The following is a 20,203-nucleotide window of genomic DNA, read 5'->3' on the forward strand; positions in this document are numbered from 1 at the left end:
TATTTCAGGTGAGATAGATTAGCTCCTTTTATTAGCTCCTTGTATTTCAGGTGAGATAGATTAGCTCCTTTTCTTAACTGAGTTTTTCTAACACCCCCAACACCAGTGGCCAACACCCCCACTTCAGTTTCCCTTGAAAGTTAACACAGGCCCTGCCTGTAAGTGAAAATGGGAGCTAGAGAAAGGCTGCCAGAACTGCCAACCCGCATCAATCCTGAAAAGGCCCTGCATGCATGAGTTCTCAAACACCAAACTCTTCAAAAAGACCGGGGGGGGGAAGCAAAATCAAAACCTTTCTCACCAGAATGATGTATTTATTTTTTCCCAGAAGAGGAATGTAAATCCTAGTGCTGAGTTCTTTATGAAGTTTCCACTCAATTCCTGGGAACCAAATTCCAATTTATTACAAAAAGTACCTAAATGAGTACTAAAAACAAAAAAAAGCAACAGATTTTAACACATACAAATCAAATATTATTTCCTTTCAACCTAAAACATACTTCCCATCCTTACTAACACTCGTGTTAAATTAGGAACAGTTGAGTTACAAAAGAAAAAAGCAAGAGAATTCAACCTTCTGGAATTTCTTTTGCATGTAAGAATCAAACACACTGCTCTGGGAACAACTGGATTGCACTTTATTTAAATACACACAAAATTGCACCGGAGCAACATGTCAGTTCTGTGAAATCTCATATAATCATAGCAAATATCTAACCAAAAATAGAGACGTTACATTTCTGTATATTGCATTTAAAACCTTCATCGTGTGAAAAACTATATATTCTTTATAAAGGATCATTAATCAAATATATTACTCAGTGTGTAGGACCCAAGATAAAATTTCTGTATGAACAGAAACAAATTAGTATGCCCACATAAATAGGAAGTCACATAATTAGTGTTACTGTAAACCAGCTATACTTACAACACGAGCAGAAAAAATAACTGAGGATGATGCTAAATGTTAGAAACGTGAGGCAAACCATGAATGTCTCATGGGTACGGGGATGATTTAAGATAAGACAGCTCCTGTCATAATGAAGGGCACGAGGTATGCAGAACATCCTTCATTTCCGTTGAGTTCACTTGTAAGGAACGACATTTGTATACAAGAGGGGCGCGTTGAGAAAAGCAGAAGGCTAAAACCAGTTTTCTGAGGCCTGTTCATACAGCAACAACAGAAATAGCGAGTGGGGATTCTCTGAATCACGTCACAACCAAAGCTACAGAGCTAACATTTCCAATGGTACGGTGCTCTTGAGATGCTGGAACCTGAGCTGAGACACACACGAATAGGAGTCAGAATTTCAGAAATGAGCATGTACGAGTTTTATAGAGGGCCTGATTTCTTAAACAGCTCTGTTTGCACAAACTTCAGCTATACAGAGTCTCTCCACAGTGAAAAATAAAGCTCTGCATTGCTTAGGCTTTGCCAAACCAGGTCTATGAAGTGAACCAGACGTTACATACTTGCCTTTCAGTACCAGAATTGAGTTTTTCCACATCAAATAAGAAAAATTTTAAGAATATTTGAATGCATGTAGTTTGACAGCAGAAAAACTTAAATATGGCCAGGTGATTAGATCCTAGGATTGTCTGCATTTTATGTCTGTAGGTGGCACATGAAATGAAGTTAAGACTGTGTGTTCTGATTAACATCATGATTAACATCAGTTACAATTTCCACCTTTTGTCAGTCACAGATACCCACAGGCAGTTATGGTATTTTTAAAGCTTAGAGCAGCTTTAAAAGGGTCCATTAATTCCAAGGGTGTTGCTAGCCTGTCCATCTAAGAAGAAAAGAGAAGAAAACCAACACCATTCAGAGCTAGTTCCTGTTGCTCATGTTTGCTTAGCCTGTTAATTATTATTTGAGACCGCTTACAGAGGCTTACAAGTGTAAACAAGAATGACAAACAGACAGACATCCTTCAGTGGCAGTAAAGGCATCTAATTAGTGACCTACAGAATATCACACAGACAATTGTAGCTCGAAGACAGAACCTATAGCAAAGCTGCTCCTACTGATGTTATTTTACTCTTAAGATAGGCGAATGACAAGAATAAAACAAAAAGATACTTTAGCTGATGTTTTTCAAACTAGAAACACCAGATTAGTAGGGGATACGATGCACAAAATGAAGTCCTTAATGTAGCATCCAATGAATCAGAAAGAATTTTAACCCCATAAAATCTATTCGGATATCTGAATATTCAAAATAACAACATAAAAATTACCCTAAAGCATTTCTTCCCTCTGATGAGGCTGTTTACCCTTGGTCCCACTAGAAGAGAAAATTAAGCAGGTCTATTTCTGATAAATGAGCTGAGCAAATTAGTAGAAACACAGTCTATAAATAGTAGATTTTTTTCTGCTATTTATATGCTGTCTGATTTCTCAAACTTATTGGTGGGGGAAAAAAGTAAAAGCACAAAAAGTGAGGAGAGCACTAAGGAGGCAGTAGGATAGGAGTGCTCTAAACCAAAATCTAGCAGCTTCTGACAGTCAACTCATTTTTCAGGGTGTTGATTAAAGCTTTAGTGTTTACATGATCTCCAAAGTGAGATGCAGCATAAGTGTGTGCTAGACTGGTGAACACCCAGCCTTCTGTTGTCACATCACACGTTTAAAGAAATAAAGCAGGAGCACTTACATCCGCAGTACTGTGCCTTTCATTAATACATAAAAATTTTCTGTCTCTTGATAATATTTGTACAACACAGAGGACATTTATTAACTGCTTCAGCACATTCCTTACACGCAACCAGGTGACCACAGGGAATGAGGACTACTGATATGTCTTTAGCCATACAGATTTTACAGAGCTTTTCTTCCTGCAAGCGTCTTAACTTCTCTTCAATACTGAGATCTAAGAAAAATAAAGACACAGAAGGTAGTTAGCGTGCTTTCATAGTGCCTCATCTCATTTTTTTCCCTCTCCACAGAAAGAGGAAGGATTTTCTTTCCGTGTTGTTTAAAGGTTACACCTTTAAAAAGAAAAGAAAACAAAAACAAATCAAAAAAGTCCACACAAGATGAGAAACCAAACTAAAATGAAATCCTCAACTGTTGTTTTTTCCCCACCTCCCAGACCAGTGCAGGGAATTCAGCTATCCATATTGGCAAGACATTGAAATATCCGTGGAATGTAGGATATGCATATTGCAACCAGGGGCCATTTTTTTCAGACTTCCCACTGACAGCTTTCTCAAAACCTACACAGAAGGTGGAGGAAAGGTTCATCAATCCTGGTTAAGTAATTTGGATTTTCTTTTCCTCAGCAAGTTTCCTCAGGTTAAAGAATGAGGATACCATCACTTCCCCCCCTGCTTCTGTTTATGAAAATGCCTACACTTCAAAAGCTTAAAGAACTGTCATACAGAAATAATTTGTTTTGCATTGTAGATTAGCTCTGTAATTTCTAGTAAGCCTCATTTGAAAATACACAGTACAGAAGCCTTCTACAGCATGGGGAAAGTTCCCTGCAGTCAGTCACAAAAATAATGCCCATCTTCATTGCAAATTCTTTCTCTGCATAATATCCATGAAAAATGTTATTACAAGGAATGGGCCAGTGAGATCCCTGCCTGTCGTGCCACCCAGATGGGCTTTTCTCTCCCTATGAATTCATCCATATGGTTGTCTTCAAACTACAAATAAGCTCTTAATTCAGACAACTTGTTTCTGGTCAACCTGCAGAGCATACCACAATGGCTTTCCTGAGCAAGGCTTACACGCCCCAGCACAACTGCAACACCAATAATTAAGAAGGAACGTTGTCCACAAGTACATTTCCTTATTGGCCAAGAAGGAGAATGCTTCTGTTCAGTGCTCTTCGTACTGGCACCAATTTTACACTTGAAAAACTTCAGCAGAGAGGTATTCAATTTTTTGTACATTGAATCTTTGACAATCAACTGTGTTTATTTCACCACAGTCCCCACATCTACAATAATCCTTGCTGCTGTCACAGTAATGTTGACTTTTTAGTTAACCTCAGAGGGCACTGGACTATTATCTCAATATTATACTGTTTTGTGGTATTAATACTAAATTTATTTTGTACAGGACATGCATACATTCTACTAACCTCAAGTATTTTAACACCCCCTCGTTCAACTTCTTTGATGCCCCAAAGTAATATAGAGTTTTAAGTTCAACACTGTAACTTCATGTTAAGCAAGACTTGAGTCAGAGGGCAGAATGAATAGATAATGATAGGATGTACCTCATAGACAAACAAGTTATTATGAAAGTACACACACAGGTTTCACAGTTTACTGAGTTCACCTTGCTCAAGTGGGCTTTCTTTTGGTGGTTCTCCCTTTGCATTTTCTTTCTGAGCACTTATTAAGTCTGCTACCAGATCCTCAACAGATGTATAGCTTTCTCCAGACATGTGCAACTTCTTTTCCATAATGCTCCTAATCTCAGACAAACTGAAACCCATGTGTATGGCATTCTGTACCAACTGATTCTGTAAGAGGTCATCTAAAACAACAGAAGGGAAAAAAAACACCAGTTTAACAGAGATGAGACTGAATAAGTGACAGTATTCATTATATTTAAAACTCCTTTGCAGATATTTAGCAAAAAGAACTACATTTCTGTTTGCACAGCTCTGCTACTTTTAAGTACTGCACTGGAGAACTCGAGAGCGTTTCAATCCTTGCTTTCCCAGTCTCTTCATCCACTTATTGTATGGAAATCCCCTCGATTTGCTATTCAAATCAACTACTTCAACATTTTTCAACATAATTCCTTAAATCACATCCTACATTATTAACATCCCAAATTCCAAAACTGAGCATTGACTGCAATCGTCAGAAATCCCAGGGAACAATAAACACAAAAGTATTTGCTAACTTCACATTAGTTGTAATGCAGTTCACAAAAAACCCATCCATCTGATAATAGAAACCAACACATACCATGAATTTATGAAACTGAAACACAAGCACAATCATTTCAGAATTTCTGAAGCCTTTCCAGGGTACCACACAGCACTCATTAAGACACAACTGCTCTTCAGCCTGTGGGACTTCCTCCTCTCTCTCTTTTTCAATGTAATTGTTTGAATAGGTTCTCCAGCAGTGTGCCCTATGTCCAACTTTCCCACAACATGAACAACTAATTTCTTCTTTACCTCACATTACTGAGCAAAGAGCAAAATCTTTAAACAATTTCCTCTCACAAACAAGCAATATTTGAAAAGTTTTAAAAATAGGTCTTGTGCAAGCACTCTTATTGGAAGAGCTTTAATTCCACGCCATGCTGCAGCACGGCTGTCAGCCTATTGTTCCTTTCAGATATTCATAAGAAACTTTATTCCAGCAGAAGTCATTCCTGCACATAAGTTAAGCTTTCTCAGCTTCTTTGTCATTTTGCAATTTAACTCTTCCCAACTCATGAAAAGCAACAACAATCATTTTGTTCCAGTATCCTGCAGTGTTTGTCCTGCACCACTACTAATTCAGTGCAGCCATTTTCACAAATCTTCTTCACAACATTTATCCATTGATGATTAGTTATCTTATCTCATTAGTTCTTATCCCATGAGAAACAAAATTCACCGTGCAGCTGCTTAGAAGGAGCGAAGCAGTAGAAGAATATCATCCAACAACCTGCCTGCTGTTTTTGAAAAATGTAATAGAGTTAACTTAGAAATTAACAATTTGCTTCTATTATGATTGTTATTTTTAATATATACCTTTAGGAAGTACTGTAACTTCAGCAGCTTCTATCTAAAAAATAAATAAAAAGATGACAAAATTACAATTCTGGAATGAGTACAAGGAAACCTGTACAGCTGCAGGGCACAAAACAGCTATTTGATCCCAGTTATTTTATTGAGTGAAACTACTATAGTTAGAGCAGATTTGTCCTGCTCTGAACATTGGCAAAGGGCTCCATACTTTATTATGGCATTCACATTTCTTTAAGCTTTCACTTTGATATTTTTTTGCTGCTATAAGATGTACATGGTGCTTGGTTCCCAGCCTACAAGGATTAGCATTTCAGTACAGAATATAAAACATCTATAAGGCACCCAACCTGGCATTCATTACCTAAGTAGGGACAACTGTACAGTCTATGAAGCTCAAATAGCAGAATCAAAACATCCTTCCATGTTTTTTACTTTCTGCCAAGAAAAGAAACAGCAGGAAGACTAAAAGTTATGCAGATGATCAGAAGATTGATTTCATATGAAAATTGTTAAGATTGTCTTCTACTTTAGTAAAATGATATTTTATTAATAAGAAACTTACTGTTGAATCCATACATCCGTCTCTTAAGTGAACATTATTTATAAATTCTATTCCCTTTTCCTCTCTCAAGAACTTGCACCTATAAACATAAACATTTATTTATCATATAACTACATACGCAGCAAACAGAGCTGATAATGTAACTTCATAAAGGTTTGACACAATTCCTACTTCATATAGAGTGCTTGCTTCCCAAATCTCAACATCAGTAATATCACTTAAGTGTTTCCAAACAGTTCTTAACTGCTCCAGCAGTACTTATGTGTTGCAGTTATGGTGAAACAGAAAGCTAAAGATGTTGGCCATGCTGCCTTGTGCTACAGGTTTATAGAAGGGAAAAATTCCAGTGGATAACGAATAGTTAACACCATGTCAAAGCACTGGCTCTTTTAGTAGTTTGCCATCACAGAAAAGCAGCCATTGGTAATGCAGATGCCTTGTGTTTTCTTTCTTTATTTTCCAACCAGTCCAAGCTACTGGGCAGTAGCTGGGGCAGATTTTATTTATTTACACAAGTGTGGCAGACAGACCTTTGTTCACTGCTGGTGAAAATGCACACCTAATGGTGGTGGCTATGCTGAAAAATAATGTTTTGTAGCTGAGAATGTGCTCTGTCAGACAGTGCAATTGTGCTTTTTGCAGCTGTTGTAGGTTCCCCATAAATAAATGAGACGTTACTTTTGGAATCATCTATGTAGTATATTGTGAGACTCTGAAACACTGACACTGATGTGGATGTGCAAACCAAAAAACCTCCACTGCCATAAATAATGTCATAAAAACAAGATACTAGGAAGACGACTCAGACGCGCACGTCCCCGTTCATTGCAGGGGAGTTGGCCTAGATGACCCTCAAAGGTCCCTTCCAACCCCAAGGATTCTATGGTTCTACGATGTGCAGAAACAAAGAATACCTTACCCAGGAAACCACTTGGCGTGTTGGTCCCACGGGTCTTCATTTTCCTTCCACTCCTGCAATCCTCCACCGCAGTGGAAGCACACAACGTGATCACCATTGCCTTGGGAAACAGCCAGGTTACAATTTTTAGTAGGTGTGACAGTGAGTTCTCAGCTAAAACATTATCACAGAAAACAAGCATTTGTATTACTTACTAGAAATTGTCATTGGGAAAGACTCTGTTTTAAAGAGCACAATAAATATGATCTGAAACAAACATTCAGGAAAAAAATTGGCCTGATAGTCACATTAAATAAAGTCACATATAGTATTCCATAATTCTAATTTAGCAAGTAATTAAACAGATAAAAAGCAAATGCTCAAGAGTCTATTATCAGACAGCACATTCCACTGATAAACAAGCCATTAAGTGACTACCACAAAAAATTTATTTGGAAAGTAATTGACACAACTTTATCTGTCCTCATGACCAGAGTTCTGCTTTCTATTTAAGTAACAGTTAGGCAAGAATGGAAATCACTAACAGGAACTTAATTCTAAAGGGTGTTCTTTGCTCCTCCATTTCACCACTAAAATTAATGGGTTCTACACAGCAGCAGCACAACTGCTGGCAATTTCTGAAGAAATGGCATTCTTCAGCACTAGCACTGTGCCTGCTGCCATCAAACACTGCACAGGAATTGCTCAGATTTATGCTGATTGAAATGACAGGAGGTAAGGCTACTTTTGTTTTTTTTCACCAAAACCAACTCCTTCCCAGCCCACCAGAAATGCAGAAGCCACTTTAAAAGCCATTTGGTCAGATAAACTGCCTGTTTAGTTCACCTCCATGGTACAGATCTCTCTTGGCCAAGCTAAACTATTTACTGTTAGGAATCCAAGATGGAACTAATAAAGCAATTCTACTGAGTACAAATACTGCCTGTGTTCCACTTATGTAAGAATATATCACGAGTTTTATTTATGGCCACAAGTAAAACAAATGGTATGAGATTAAAAAGCTCTTCTGGGAGCTACTAAGAGAGAATCCAATTAAGATGAGAGCAAGAAATTATCCCGGATAATCTCCTTTTCTTTGTGACCTAATAATAGCATAACTTCACATAGCACCTCTCAGTAAAGCATTTCAAAGAGCTTTCTCTGCACCATGCATTCAAGAAGGAATTATTTGCCTTCTCCAGATTGAAAAAAGCAACGCACAAAGATATCAGAGCCTCATCCAAATGATATGCTGTATTTCTAAGAGTGAAATCCCTTCCAGCAGAGTCCTTGTCTTTAAAGCTTTTACAATAGGTAATAACGACACTTGCTTTTTTTGGTTGTCTGGATGCCATGATAATGTAAGCACATGAACTCATTAAAATGGCATATAACCTGTGCTGTCTTGTTCAGAAGCTTCACAGCGACACACTTGCTCTTTAGACCTGAGGTGGTTACCTGCAGGATGGCACTTTGTTTTTTAAACTATTAGTTTCAATAATTGCCATTGTGAAAGATGTGTTAGGAGGGTTTTAGCAGCTAAGGAAAACTCACTTTGATGCTCTACTGCTAAAAATATATATATATATATATATATATATATATGATAATTTTGTATTATGCTAATAAAATACCTGATAGATGGATATAATCTTGCAAGAGAAATGCAAGAAGTAGTTTGTAGAGGAAAGCAGAATGAATTTCAATTCAACTAAAAATCTGGCAGAATTCTACATTAGAATAGGAAAATGCTTATATTTTTCATAATAAAACATATTTGCACATTTATTTGTAAAATATATCTTTGTCATCTGGAGGTCTGTCCTACCTGTGCTGTAGAAGCCTGCCTCAGCAAGATGTTCCTTGTTAACAGGGTGCATCCAAGTTAGAAACGTTTGTATCCTCCTCTCATATTCTACCATGGATGGATTCCTCGGATGCTGTTCGTTGTTCAGACAGCTTCTCCCAAGCTCAGCACAAACAGATTCAGTTGAAACGTTTCCAACCTCCCGACCCAGGACAAAAAAGCACTTGGGAAAATGCCTCTTGTGCTCAGACCAAGCTCGATCGCCAGGCTCCCAGTTTTTCAGTTTCCCACCACAACAAAAACATGCGACTTGATCACCAACACCTGTGTAGTAGAGTCCTGCACTAGCTAATTCCTTTGGAGTCAACAGGCCGTAGGGGGGCCAGTTGTGAAAGGACTTCAGCCTGGCTTCTTCACTGCACATAGAGGGGTTCTTAGGATACAGAGTATCAGACATGTCCACAACCTGCCTGGTTCTCAACAAGTAATCTGCCTCCACATCAGACAGGTCCTCCAGAGCAGGCGAGAGAGCTAAATTGCTGGAGCCATTTTCAGTTCTATGCCGGTGGCTCTGCACAAGAGGATGTACGTTATTTTCCAAAAACACAGACTCAGAAATAAATCTGCAATCTGGGGAAAGGTTTTTGTGTCTGTCAACCGCAGAATCCCCAGGCTGCCATCCTTCAACAGTCGCATGGCAACTGAAGCACTTGACTTTATCACCTTCTCCAGTATAAACAAAGCCAGCTCGAGCAAGCGCTGATGCTGAAACTGGACAATCAGGGGGAAACTCCACAAAGGTTCCCAGTCGGTCGTGTTCCTGGCTCCACTCCTGGTCGCCATCAGTGGCTGGAGTGGCACCAGGTTCGGCGCCATCTGGGCCATTACACGTCATCTCTTCGTAGGGCTCTTCCTTCAGTTCCCTAAACAAAGCATATTTGTGTTATCTTCAGACAGAAGGACTCAGGACACGCTCCCAAGCACAGAAATGAGCTACATTCAACTGGCTGCATTTTATGTATTAAATTAACATCCCCTGTTCCCTCCCACCTCACCATCCAGAGTCAAACCAAAATAAAAATAAAGCATAAGAAATGGCAGGAAGATTACGAAACATTATGGGAATGCATTACAAAACATGACTAATAAGAGCGTGCCTGGAAAGCATACAGATTTACACAGATTTACACATCTATTTAAGAGAATACTTTATTTTTTAGCAAGTGAATACTGAAAGAGTAATGAAATTAAGGAAGAATTAAACAAAAGCTGTCAAAAGGCTTCCAAGCCAAGAATATGGAGTTATAGAATTAAATACACAATCTAATGGAATAAAACATCTGTCAAATTTTGACTGGCTGCAGTAACTCCTTTTGAGAGAAACGCTGGAGCACTTTCTTGACTGGTCAACTCTGCTTAGACAGGATTGTACAGAAGGAAAAGCAGGGTGGAGGAAAGAGGCTTGTTTGAATGCACTCATGCCAAAGCACTGATACATGAGACCAACAAGCAGGGAGGGAGGAGACAGAAAATAGTATTTTTCTGAGGTTGCAAAGTATATTCCCCCCACAAAGACCTAATTGATGGAGTTGGCCTCAGAAAAATAACTAACTAACTAAATGAGGTACAGGTAAGCATTACAAATTAGAGCTATCTCTTAAAATACACTGCCAAATAGTTTAGTCTTCAACAGAGAGATATCCCTATCCTCTGGAGAGGACTCCGGAAAGGCCCAGCAACTGCAGTGACTGACTCAGGTACGAGATTCATCTGGCTGTTTTTGTCTGTAACAACCTTTAGCAGAAGGAAGTGACAAATCCTACATCCATGGCTCTCCCATCAATTCACAAAGTGCTGCCCAGCTGCTGAGCAGAGCAGAGCGAGACAGAGCAACCCTTTTCAGCTCCAAGGCAGATGCTGACTTCAAGAGCTGTGGCCCCTCGCTCTACACAATGTGAAGTGCACAAAATACTTAGGAAAAGAAAATAAATCACAGAAGTTTCCCATCTTTTAACTGAAACGCTACAAAGCCAAATGCTAATCCTGAAAAAGCACGCTTAGCCTTACAATCAACAATGTCAAATCCAGCAGATACCTTTCATCTATCCTTATTTTTCTTCCCATAAACATGCACAGGACTTACAGCACAGCCTGGAAACAAAGTACAGTTTTAGTTCCTCTCTGAGTACACACTGACATTTTTAGTGCCTCACAAAAGCAGTGCTTTGGTAGCTGCATTTACAGAACTGCATGAGTGAAAAACTCCTCTCCTTACCCCACAGCAAAAATGACACAAGGTCTGGATAAAACAGTACTGCATTTCTTTTAAAAAATCCCCCCAAAACTCCTAGCAATAACCTTTCCAATAAGCCAACCAACTGAAGGTTGATTCCTTTTTTAGCTGTACCATGCAAACAAATACAGGGCACGCCAAGTCACAGCCAGTGGTCAAAGGACATTTCCCTCTAGAGCTGCTAAGCCAACAGTGATTTCAGAGCACTGAGAGCATTCAGGAAAGTCCAGAAGCAAAACGAGCAACCAACCCTGGCAATTTTCACTGGAAATCTTCATATCCCCTAAGTAGTTCTTCTTGCAAAACTATTATGTTTTGCTCCCTCCATTTGTGACAAAAATGCTTCAAGGAAGCACCTACCTAACTTGTTATGGGCAGGACATCATTAATGAACAGCACTTATAACCCTTTTGGCACACAGGGCCCTTTCCCCAAGAGTGTACATCCAACCTCGGGGTGCCAAGTGCAAGAAAGGGTGCTGTGCTTCTTCAGCTGAATGACACTGTGGTGCCTGAGAGTAAAGCTTTGATGCACCTGGCTTCCCCTGGTGTTTACAGCAGCTCCTCAGCTGTCTGGAATGAGTTTGAGCCAGCACACAGCAGCTTCTCTCACCCAGGTGGCCGCTACAGCCTTCTGCTGCTTGTGCCAGTTAGGAATGTGCTTTATACCCATAAGATAGATAAAGCAAATGAGAAACTTTCCATACAGGTGCCATGCACTACCTGACAGACACACTCCGCACTGCCAGCAGTTACTGCCATCAAAGGTTTCAGCACAGTGCTACAGAAGCACGTGCACACCCAAATCCAGCCCTCTGTGACAGCTCTGTTCACTCAGTGAGAAGCATTTCTCTGAGACAGTTTGAAGGAAAAAAAAAAAAGAAAGAAGACACTTCAAATAGTGTAACACTGAAAACACCTAGAAACCAGTAGGGCTCTGGCTGGCTCTGAGCTTCAGTCCTTCAATAGCTGTGTTAATACTGATTTTATTTTCTACAAGGTCAGTGCAGATATTACAATTATTGAATTATTCTCTTTGCTTAAACAATACTAGATCCAACCTCCACAGGAAGTGCAAAAGCTTTTTTTACATTTCAGAATGGGGAAGGGAAAATTATGATGCTTTGCAAGATCGTGGCACACTTGGCCACAATCAAAAAGTGAAGGAGCCAGCAGGCAGGCTGAGAAAACACTTCAGAGGCTTACTGCTTACTGCACAGCTGTGGGCACAAGGCTGATTTTGAGCACCACAGAATCACAGAATGGCCAGGGTTGGAAGGGACCTCAATGACCATGAATCTCCAACTCCCTGCCACACGCAGGGCCACCAACCTCTACATTTCATACCAGCCCAGGCTGCCCAGGGCCCCATCCAACTGGCCTTGAACACCTCCAGGGATGGAGGGGGCATCCACAGCCTCTGTGGGCAGCTGTTCCAGCACCTCACCACTCTCATAGTAAAGAAAAAATAAATACTAACGTGCACTAGGCGAACTTCTTTATAAATGAATGCACTGCTTACAGTAAGTCATCATTTTTCATGTTGTAAATAACGTTGTATTTTGTCAAAGCAACCTGAACTCATACTGTATCCTGAGTAGGGCCCCAAAGTCTGCAGTGCCCTTTCCAGGGCTGCCCTGCAGGTCATCCTTCAGCTGCCTGTGCCAGCTCAGGCTCTGCTGCTTCTCTGGTGTCTTTCACAGAACCACTGCCCAGCCCCCTCTGTTCTAAAGATTTTCGTCACAAGTAATCTTTTCTTTTTTTTTTTTTTTTTTTAAAGTAACTTTTTTTTAAGGAAAGTTTTGTTTCCAGAATGTTTATAAGCACATCATGCTTCATCACGCCTTTTTTCCTTCCTCTCCTGAAATACCTTCTCACCTTTAAAAATAAAGGCTGTAGAACTCAGAATATCCCGTGGGTGGCACACTGGGACAGACTCTCCTTGCAGAAGTAACAGCATCAGACAAACTACTACATACATCAGTTTGTATTCCTTATTCCACTTCCTCTGCTGATCCTCTGGGTGTCTGCTGGAAGCTGGGTGCTGTAAGGACACTGAGGAGCTTAGAAGGGAACACTTGGGCAGAGAGGGAAAGAATGGAAGGCTAAACTGAAACATCAGCTCTGTTGTGTAATATTTTAGGACTACATATCAGATGGGATAATGACAAAAAGCAATATCTTGCAAAGCAACAGAACTCCAAAATGTTATTTAACTTTATTTAAGCAAAAGAAAAAAATTCAGTTTATGACCAAGGAACATAAAGTAATAATATGTAGCCACCTCACACACATATGTAACACTTCATGATACATGCCAACAGTGGGCCTGAGCTCAGAAAAGAATTTACTTAATCCTTTCCACATAGATTTAATTAAAATGTCTGTGATTAAACTTAGTCTTCACTTAGAAAGCAGGAGATGTATTATTAAATATCTCCTTCTATATGAAGTGAGTAAACAAAGCCTATTTTAACCTGAAAGACTTCCAGAAGCTGAGCCAAGTTCCATCCTATTTTTAGGTACCTGAAGGTTACTTGCCACAAGGCATCTCCCACTTTCAGGCTGAAGTACCCATTTAGATGGTCTACTTTTTAAGCTTCAGATGGGGGGGAAAAAAAGACCAAAGTTCACAGTAGAACATTACTCAACGTGCAGAACTGTATGCCTAAGTTTTACCAATCAGGCATTTCCAATTCAAGTTCTGTGCAAATTATGATTTTACACAAAAACACGACACCATCACATTACCTCGGGCTGGAATGCTTCAAAGGAAAAACAACCAATCTGCTTTTCTCTCTCAAGCACGTTATCACACATTATTATTTCCATCCTCAGCCCTAAAACAGATGACATTATAAGGAGTTATTTTTAATTCTTGCCTCTTTCCAAAGGCCAAGCATGGCAGCAACCCTCAAACCAGCCGGCCCGTGGCACAGCCTCGCGTTCCTGGCCACAGCATGCACTCGACACAGACCTTGCACTGCTTGACACGCTCGCTATGAGAGCAATGTTAGTGTTTATTGTCGACCCAATTCTGAAATGTGAGAGCAGTGCACCAAGTAAATATCAAGCAGGACACGCCGTACCAGCTGATGGCACATACCACGCACCGTGCATATGTCACTTTGTGCCTGCTCAGCTGCAATCCGATCAAAGAAGGAGCTACTCACTGAGCTGGACTTACAAAGATGAACAAGGAAAGAAGCCTTAAAAGTATTTACAAATTTGAGCACATTCATATCTACATATCAGTAGTGATTTAAGAAAAATAACTAGCCATTTTGCTTGGAGAGATCAGTTTGTTTGAAGCAAAGAGGGAAGGAACGTGCACAACACACTTTGCTTTGGCACCAAATCTTATCTAAGTGCATCAGCTGATATACAGGGTTTTCAGACCAGCCCTACTTAGCTTAGCTTCCCACTGGGGAAAAGGAAGGAATGAAGTCCCTTGCAAGTGCTTCATACACAGCGCCAGAGAGAGGTTGGCCTTTTCAATTTGGACACAAGAAAACCTATCCAAAGCAGAAGTTCAGATCTGACAGTTACTGCCACTGAAATGAATTGCCTGCAGATGACAGTACCTAAAAATAAGGTAGAGGAGAATGGAAAAAATAAAAATAAAAAAAATCAAAAGCTTCCCACCAAATCCAAACCTCAAGCATATTGAGAACAGGTGGAAAGAGAGTCTAAAGGCAAAGGCAGAGAACTCCAACAGCACCCACCTTCACATAACCCCCCCAGAACAAAACACACAAAAAGGAAAAAGCAATCCTGACAGAGTCAAATTTCCCCAGCAGTTCTAGTGGGATGACTGTTCTATATGTAGCATGAATGGAAATATCACAAAATATTGTGCAAGAGAGGCACTGTGCTCTTGTAGCCATACAGGAAACTGTCTGTGATTTAGCTGCCATTTTTTAATTACAGATCCTTGGAATTGCACCATTTAAGCTTAAGGAGATTCTGTAAGTATTCTTTCCAGATGAACTGTATGGAAATAAGAAAATTAACATAAGTGGATTTTTTTTTTGTTTTGTTTCGTTTTGCACATTTTGGAAAATCAGCCTATCAGCTTTTCCCATGCTGTTTCCATATCCCTTACCAATAACTGAATGTTCTCAAATATTTTACTGGCCTCCCTCTTACAAAAGGCCTCTTGCACATTTCTAATTCTGTAGCACCACAAAACAATTACATAAAGGGAAAACAAAAATGTATTTTTTTCACAAATTATTCATTTTTATATTCTACATATATTTGAGAAGTATAATTTAAGTGGTGCAAAATTTCATTCCATATTGTTTTCATGCTTTTAACTTTAGAACTTCTAGCTCCTACACTTCTGTATCATCAATGGGAATTTGATTTAACTTCAAGATCTGTGTAAGAAAACTGCAGCTGAACTTGCAGAACCATTGGTTTTGATAGCGAAGAGCTTAGAGTCCGTACTTAACACAGCACTCCAAATTGAAACACTTTCATCCATGCAAGCCTACAGTACTCCAGGGGATTGGTTTATGTTCTTTTAAAGCTAAGGTTAATAGGATGACCATTAGTTGCCTCCAAGTTGAATTAGACAAGCAGTCCCTCACAGAGCACCAACCCTAACAACTCTGACCAAAACAGACACACATGCCTGAGCTACAACAAAGCACTTCAATAAGCAAAGAAGCTGTGCCGTGCCAACCCTCCTAAAACCCAACATTAGGAGCAACTGGGGTCAATTCCCAAGTTTAGAAACAGGAAAAAAGTATCCATCAGCAATTATAAATGTATCACTGCAGGAATACAGAGTTACTGCTCTCCTGGGTTACGGAAGAGAAAAAAAAAAAAAGCAACGCCAGTCAATGGGAATGTATTTACTAAATGGGCAATGATAAAAGCTGCCTGCAAAACCTGCAGTGACCTTGGGCACACCTCCCTCCTCCAGTATGAGCTGTGCTCCAGCCTGCAGCATCACACGCTTTTACTGCTCAGCTAGAAAACATTTATGCCTACAACTGAGGGAGAAGACGAAACAAGAGATCAGCTCTCCTCAAGGGGACATAACAAGACTGGGCTTCAGCTGCAGTGAAATGACAAATGCCACAGCAAAACTGCCGAATCCTTGGGATTATAAAGGAAGAAGCTGCAGAGCAGGGCAGAGCAGGGAGCCACGAGCTCCGCCCAGCAGGGCTGCTCACACTCCGACGTGCAAACGGCAGCCCATGGGCACGGCACCACGGCACTGCCCAGAATGACTAACATCAATGCTTGGTCATTCATTGCTGGGCTGAAATGATGAAATGACACACACAAATTGGTGTGCATACACACAGCTGTGAGCTTGGAATCTCTCACATTACCTATGCCCTGCACTTTAATTTGAAGTTTGTTAGCAAGTTGGGATGACTTGAGGACCAATTCTAACACAGTATCAGAAGTTGAAATATGAAAATTGCACCTGTTGAAAGCACTCAGCTTGCATTTCTGTTTAATAAGGAACTATTCAGGACACAGAAGGGGAAGGACAGCAAACTTCAAGACACATGCAGTTTCATTTTATGTTTTATATTGCATAAGTGACACTGTTCACACAGGATGGCTTCTCAGTTCCAACAAGATTCCACTAAGCAAGCTTTAAAATAGAACCTGCCTTCTAGTAAAGAAGATTTTGGATAGTCATCAAGGCCAAAATTAACACAGAAAGCACACAGGTTCTCTGGTAACAATTTTCAGTTGTGCACGCAGTATTACAATTTCCATTTCCAAAAAAGGAAACGTTCCTAAAACTGGAACTCACGAAATCAACTTCTCCTCATGAAATCAACTTCTGTCCCTTCTTCACCTACTCAACAGCAACATATGAAGGATCAAACATCTTATTGCTGGCATCCACTTGATGACCAACCAAGGATGGAAAAGGCAAAAAATGAAACACTCTGTGACATAGTCTGAGCTGTTACAAAGCATCACCGATTAAAATACTAGCATTCCTAGTCCTGAAGGACAACCCAACTCAGGCTGTGCAACACGCCTTCCTCCATGTTCTCGTGCCTTCAGCCTTTCTGCACAACTGCTATTTTCTTCCCCTTAGGTTCAGAAATCTATTTCTAGAGCCTGACTTTCAATAGTTGCGTTCAGAGCGTTTTGAACAGAGCTCCTCGTGGATCTCTTGCTATGAAAAATAAGAAGCTGCAGGAGACTACACTCATTAACTCCTGATAGAAAAGAAGGCGAATGCAAAGGGTATTTACAATGGCTTTCCCCTAGGAAATTAGTACCCTGTCACCAACCAAGGTCAGCAGCAGATCAACCAAAGCAGATATTAGTTTCACCTGTTTTCCACCAATCTTTAGGCAAAAATAAATAAATAAATAAAAACAAAATCTTTTCCTTCACAGGGAGTGCTTCATCAAGTTATGCACTGGATATTCTGCAACTCCACAGCTCCCTTCGGCTGTCTCTCCCAACCTGGCAGTACAGCAACAGGTGCACCATCACTATCAAGGGCACACAGAAGCCTGCAGCAAAATCCACCTTCGTATTTCAAAAGCTTTGATAGGAACACCCGTTTTCTAACTTCTGATAACAGAAGCAAGTCTGTCTCATATCACTTGCAGCAGACAAAAAAAAAAAAACAACAAACCACCACACCCACATCAGAGTTCTTTCACTCCTGCTGCTGGGTACAAAGAACAAGGTCAGAGGAAGTACAAGGCTATCATTAACCCATTTCCTTGCCCTTCTTGGCCAATGGCGTGGGTGCCCATCTTCCAAAGGACAGAAGCACTTGTGTGTTCTCTAAAGGGCCCTAAATAAAACTACAAGACAGCAAAAGGAAGCATTTGAGAAATGAAAAAAATATATATATCCTAATAAAGACTTATTGAAGAAACTTGCTTTCTTAGATTGAGTTTGTCTTATGCAGTTATTTCAAGAGACAAAGAGAGTAAATACTTAGTTAGTAATTAAGTTAAATTAAGTATCCAATTTAACTGCATCAAGCTATTAGTTAAGAAAGGATTTGAGATTTTATCTAGATAATAAGGCATATTTTCCTTAGATTGGTTGCTTTTCCCTCCAAATTGGCCTAGCATAAGGCGTCAGAGTCTCTGGTTGCTCATTTAAGAAAGAAAGTCCTTCCAGTTAGCTATATGAAGTACTAAAATCACGGCACGAGGTAACAGCAGTGACAAGACAAAGCAGATCTGCAAAAATATATGAAAGTAGCTTCAAGAACAAATGTAGCTTTCAGCAAATGCCTACTGATAGTACAGTTAAAAAGCACTGCAATCAAGACCAAAACCAGCCCTTACATCCACGGATATGGAACCTAGCAGTACGATAGAAGGATCAGGTAGGCAATAGTACAGAATCACACTGAATGTTAAAGAGAAATAGATCAGCATGAATACATAGCTATTATGACAAAGAGAACTGCCTGAAGTGCCCTGAATTGCTAGTCAAGAAAACATGACTGGAACGAACAAGGACCTCACTTGAGAAAACCTGAACAGAACTGCATTTTTATTGATAGAACACAAAGAAGGTTCTTCAAAGCAAGAGGCGGAAGAAAGAAAGGAAGAAAAAAATAGAGGAGGCAAAGTTCAAAATGACCACTGAGCAACAAATAAGTGTCCAGCAGCAAAACATTTTTTCTTTTTGTGTAAGCGAAGAAATGAGCGCACTGTGGGAGGAACAGCATCCACAAGGCAACTCAAGCACAGCATCCACAAGGCAACTTAAGCACAGCTCCAGTGCGCGGAGGCACAGCTGTAGCGAGAGCACAGCCCCGCGCAGCAGACGGTCCGTGACTGCGTGATTCAGCCGTTGTCACAGAGCCATTTCTCCCCTCAGCAGCGCACAGCCCCGAGGCATCTCGGCAGCGCCCGGCTCCGCTCCGGGCTGAGGAGACGCGCCCGTCCCCGTGGCAACGCCTCCCGGCACGGCGGCCGCTCCCGCGACCCTCTGCACGTCGGGCGGGTGGACGCCGAGCAGCGCCGGGGCGCCGCCGAGCGGCGGAGCACCCCTACCCCGGGCGGGGAGCCGCCCACCGCTCCGTGTGCGCCGCGGCCGCCTGACAACTCACCGCGCCGCGTACCTTCCTCACCGACCCCGGCTGAGAGAAGCGCTCCGGCGGCGCGCACTGAGAAAATGGCGGCTCCCGGCAGCCTCTCGGCTTCGCACGGCTCGGCGGCAGCGCCCCCCGGCGGGCTGGGGGATCGCGGCAGCGCGGCGCCCGCTGTCAGACGGCGACACCCAGCGGCGGAGGGCGGGCAGCGCCTCATCCCTCGGCGGCCGCCGGGTCTCCCGTCTGCTCCTCGCGGGCTGTGCCGGTGAAACGCACGAGAGCCGAGCGACCGGAGAGCCCCAGCCCCACTCGGCATCCCGCAGGACGGGCGTCAGCACTTCCCGCTACATAGAGGCCGGGCGTGGTGCTCGAGGGCTGCCGAAAAGTGGTGGGAGGGAGCGGTTGTCTGCCTGGAGTCCGTGGTGTTTCCTACAGGGGCTGCGCAAAGGCCGTGGTGCTGCTCTCTGAGGTACCCTGCAGGTGAGGGTTGCCAGCAGCACTGCTTGCTAACTTGGCCAGGAACTTGCCTTTTTTTTTTTTTTTTCCTTTAGATTCTGCTCTCAGCAGCTCTTAAACTCGTTGCATTTCATGTATTTGTACTCAAATATCCCAGTTCATACACAAACCTCAGGTTAGTCTCTTCGGTAGCTGTAGCCAGAACCATCTATTCATTTTCAAGACTAAGATGATTCTTCTGCAATATTAAAATATCCCACTAACCTTTCTTTTTTTTAATCCATAGAAAATTGGGCACTCTCGTGCTTTACAATCTAACTAAAGTCCTGTAGTTCTTACACTGCAGAACTGCAAAAATAACAAAGTAGTGGCTCAGGAAAGTAATGGTGTCGGTAAAGCTGTTCCTGTACTTCAGGCATCT

The 20,203-nt window shown here is 41.3% G+C and overlaps 1 protein-coding gene across 5 annotated transcripts; it reads right to left on the minus strand.

Moving 5' to 3' along the window:
- Positions 1-615: 615 nt before the first annotated feature.
- LOC122163579 (X-linked inhibitor of apoptosis) lies at positions 616-19,439 on the minus strand. 5 transcript variants are annotated; one of them, XM_042824892.1, is made up of 9 exons: positions 19,345-19,417; positions 14,022-14,110; positions 13,149-13,314; positions 9,000-9,901; positions 7,193-7,292; positions 6,274-6,352; positions 5,715-5,748; positions 4,295-4,495; positions 616-2,873 (listed from the first exon to the last, which is right to left on the minus strand). In XM_042824892.1, exons 4-9 carry the CDS (start codon positions 9,871-9,873, stop codon positions 2,680-2,682), a joined length of 1,482 nt encoding a protein of 493 aa, XP_042680826.1. In that variant the 5' UTR covers positions 9,874-9,901; positions 13,149-13,314; positions 14,022-14,110; positions 19,345-19,417; the 3' UTR covers positions 616-2,679. The 5 variants fall into 5 exon arrangements, with proteins under 5 accessions (XP_042680826.1, XP_042680825.1, XP_042680824.1 ...); XM_042824891.1 differs by lacking the exon at positions 13,149-13,314 and having other exon boundaries at positions 19,357-19,438; XM_042824890.1 differs by lacking the exon at positions 13,149-13,314.
- Positions 19,440-20,203: the final 764 nt, after the last annotated feature.

Source organism: Centrocercus urophasianus, unplaced genomic scaffold (assembly GCF_019232065.1).
Source record: "Centrocercus urophasianus isolate 14NV4802_14NV808 unplaced genomic scaffold, USGS_Curo_1.0 seq_24, whole genome shotgun sequence".
NCBI classification, from domain to species: domain Eukaryota; kingdom Metazoa; phylum Chordata; class Aves; order Galliformes; family Phasianidae; genus Centrocercus; species Centrocercus urophasianus.

Excerpts from the sequence above, each read along its gene's own strand:
- LOC122163579 (XM_042824894.1), bottom strand. The coding sequence starts at position 9,873 with ATGACGTGTAATGGCCCAGATGGCGCCGAACCTGGTGCCACTCCAGCC. Across the intron at positions 4,496-5,714 it reads AGTTACAGTACTTCCTAAAG|ATGACCTCTTACAGAATCAG; the intron begins GTATATATTAAA and ends CTGTTGTTTTAG. Across the intron at positions 2,874-4,294 it reads AGAAAGCCCACTTGAGCAAG|ATCTCAGTATTGAAGAGAAG; the intron begins GTGAACTCAGTA and ends TATTTTTCTTAG.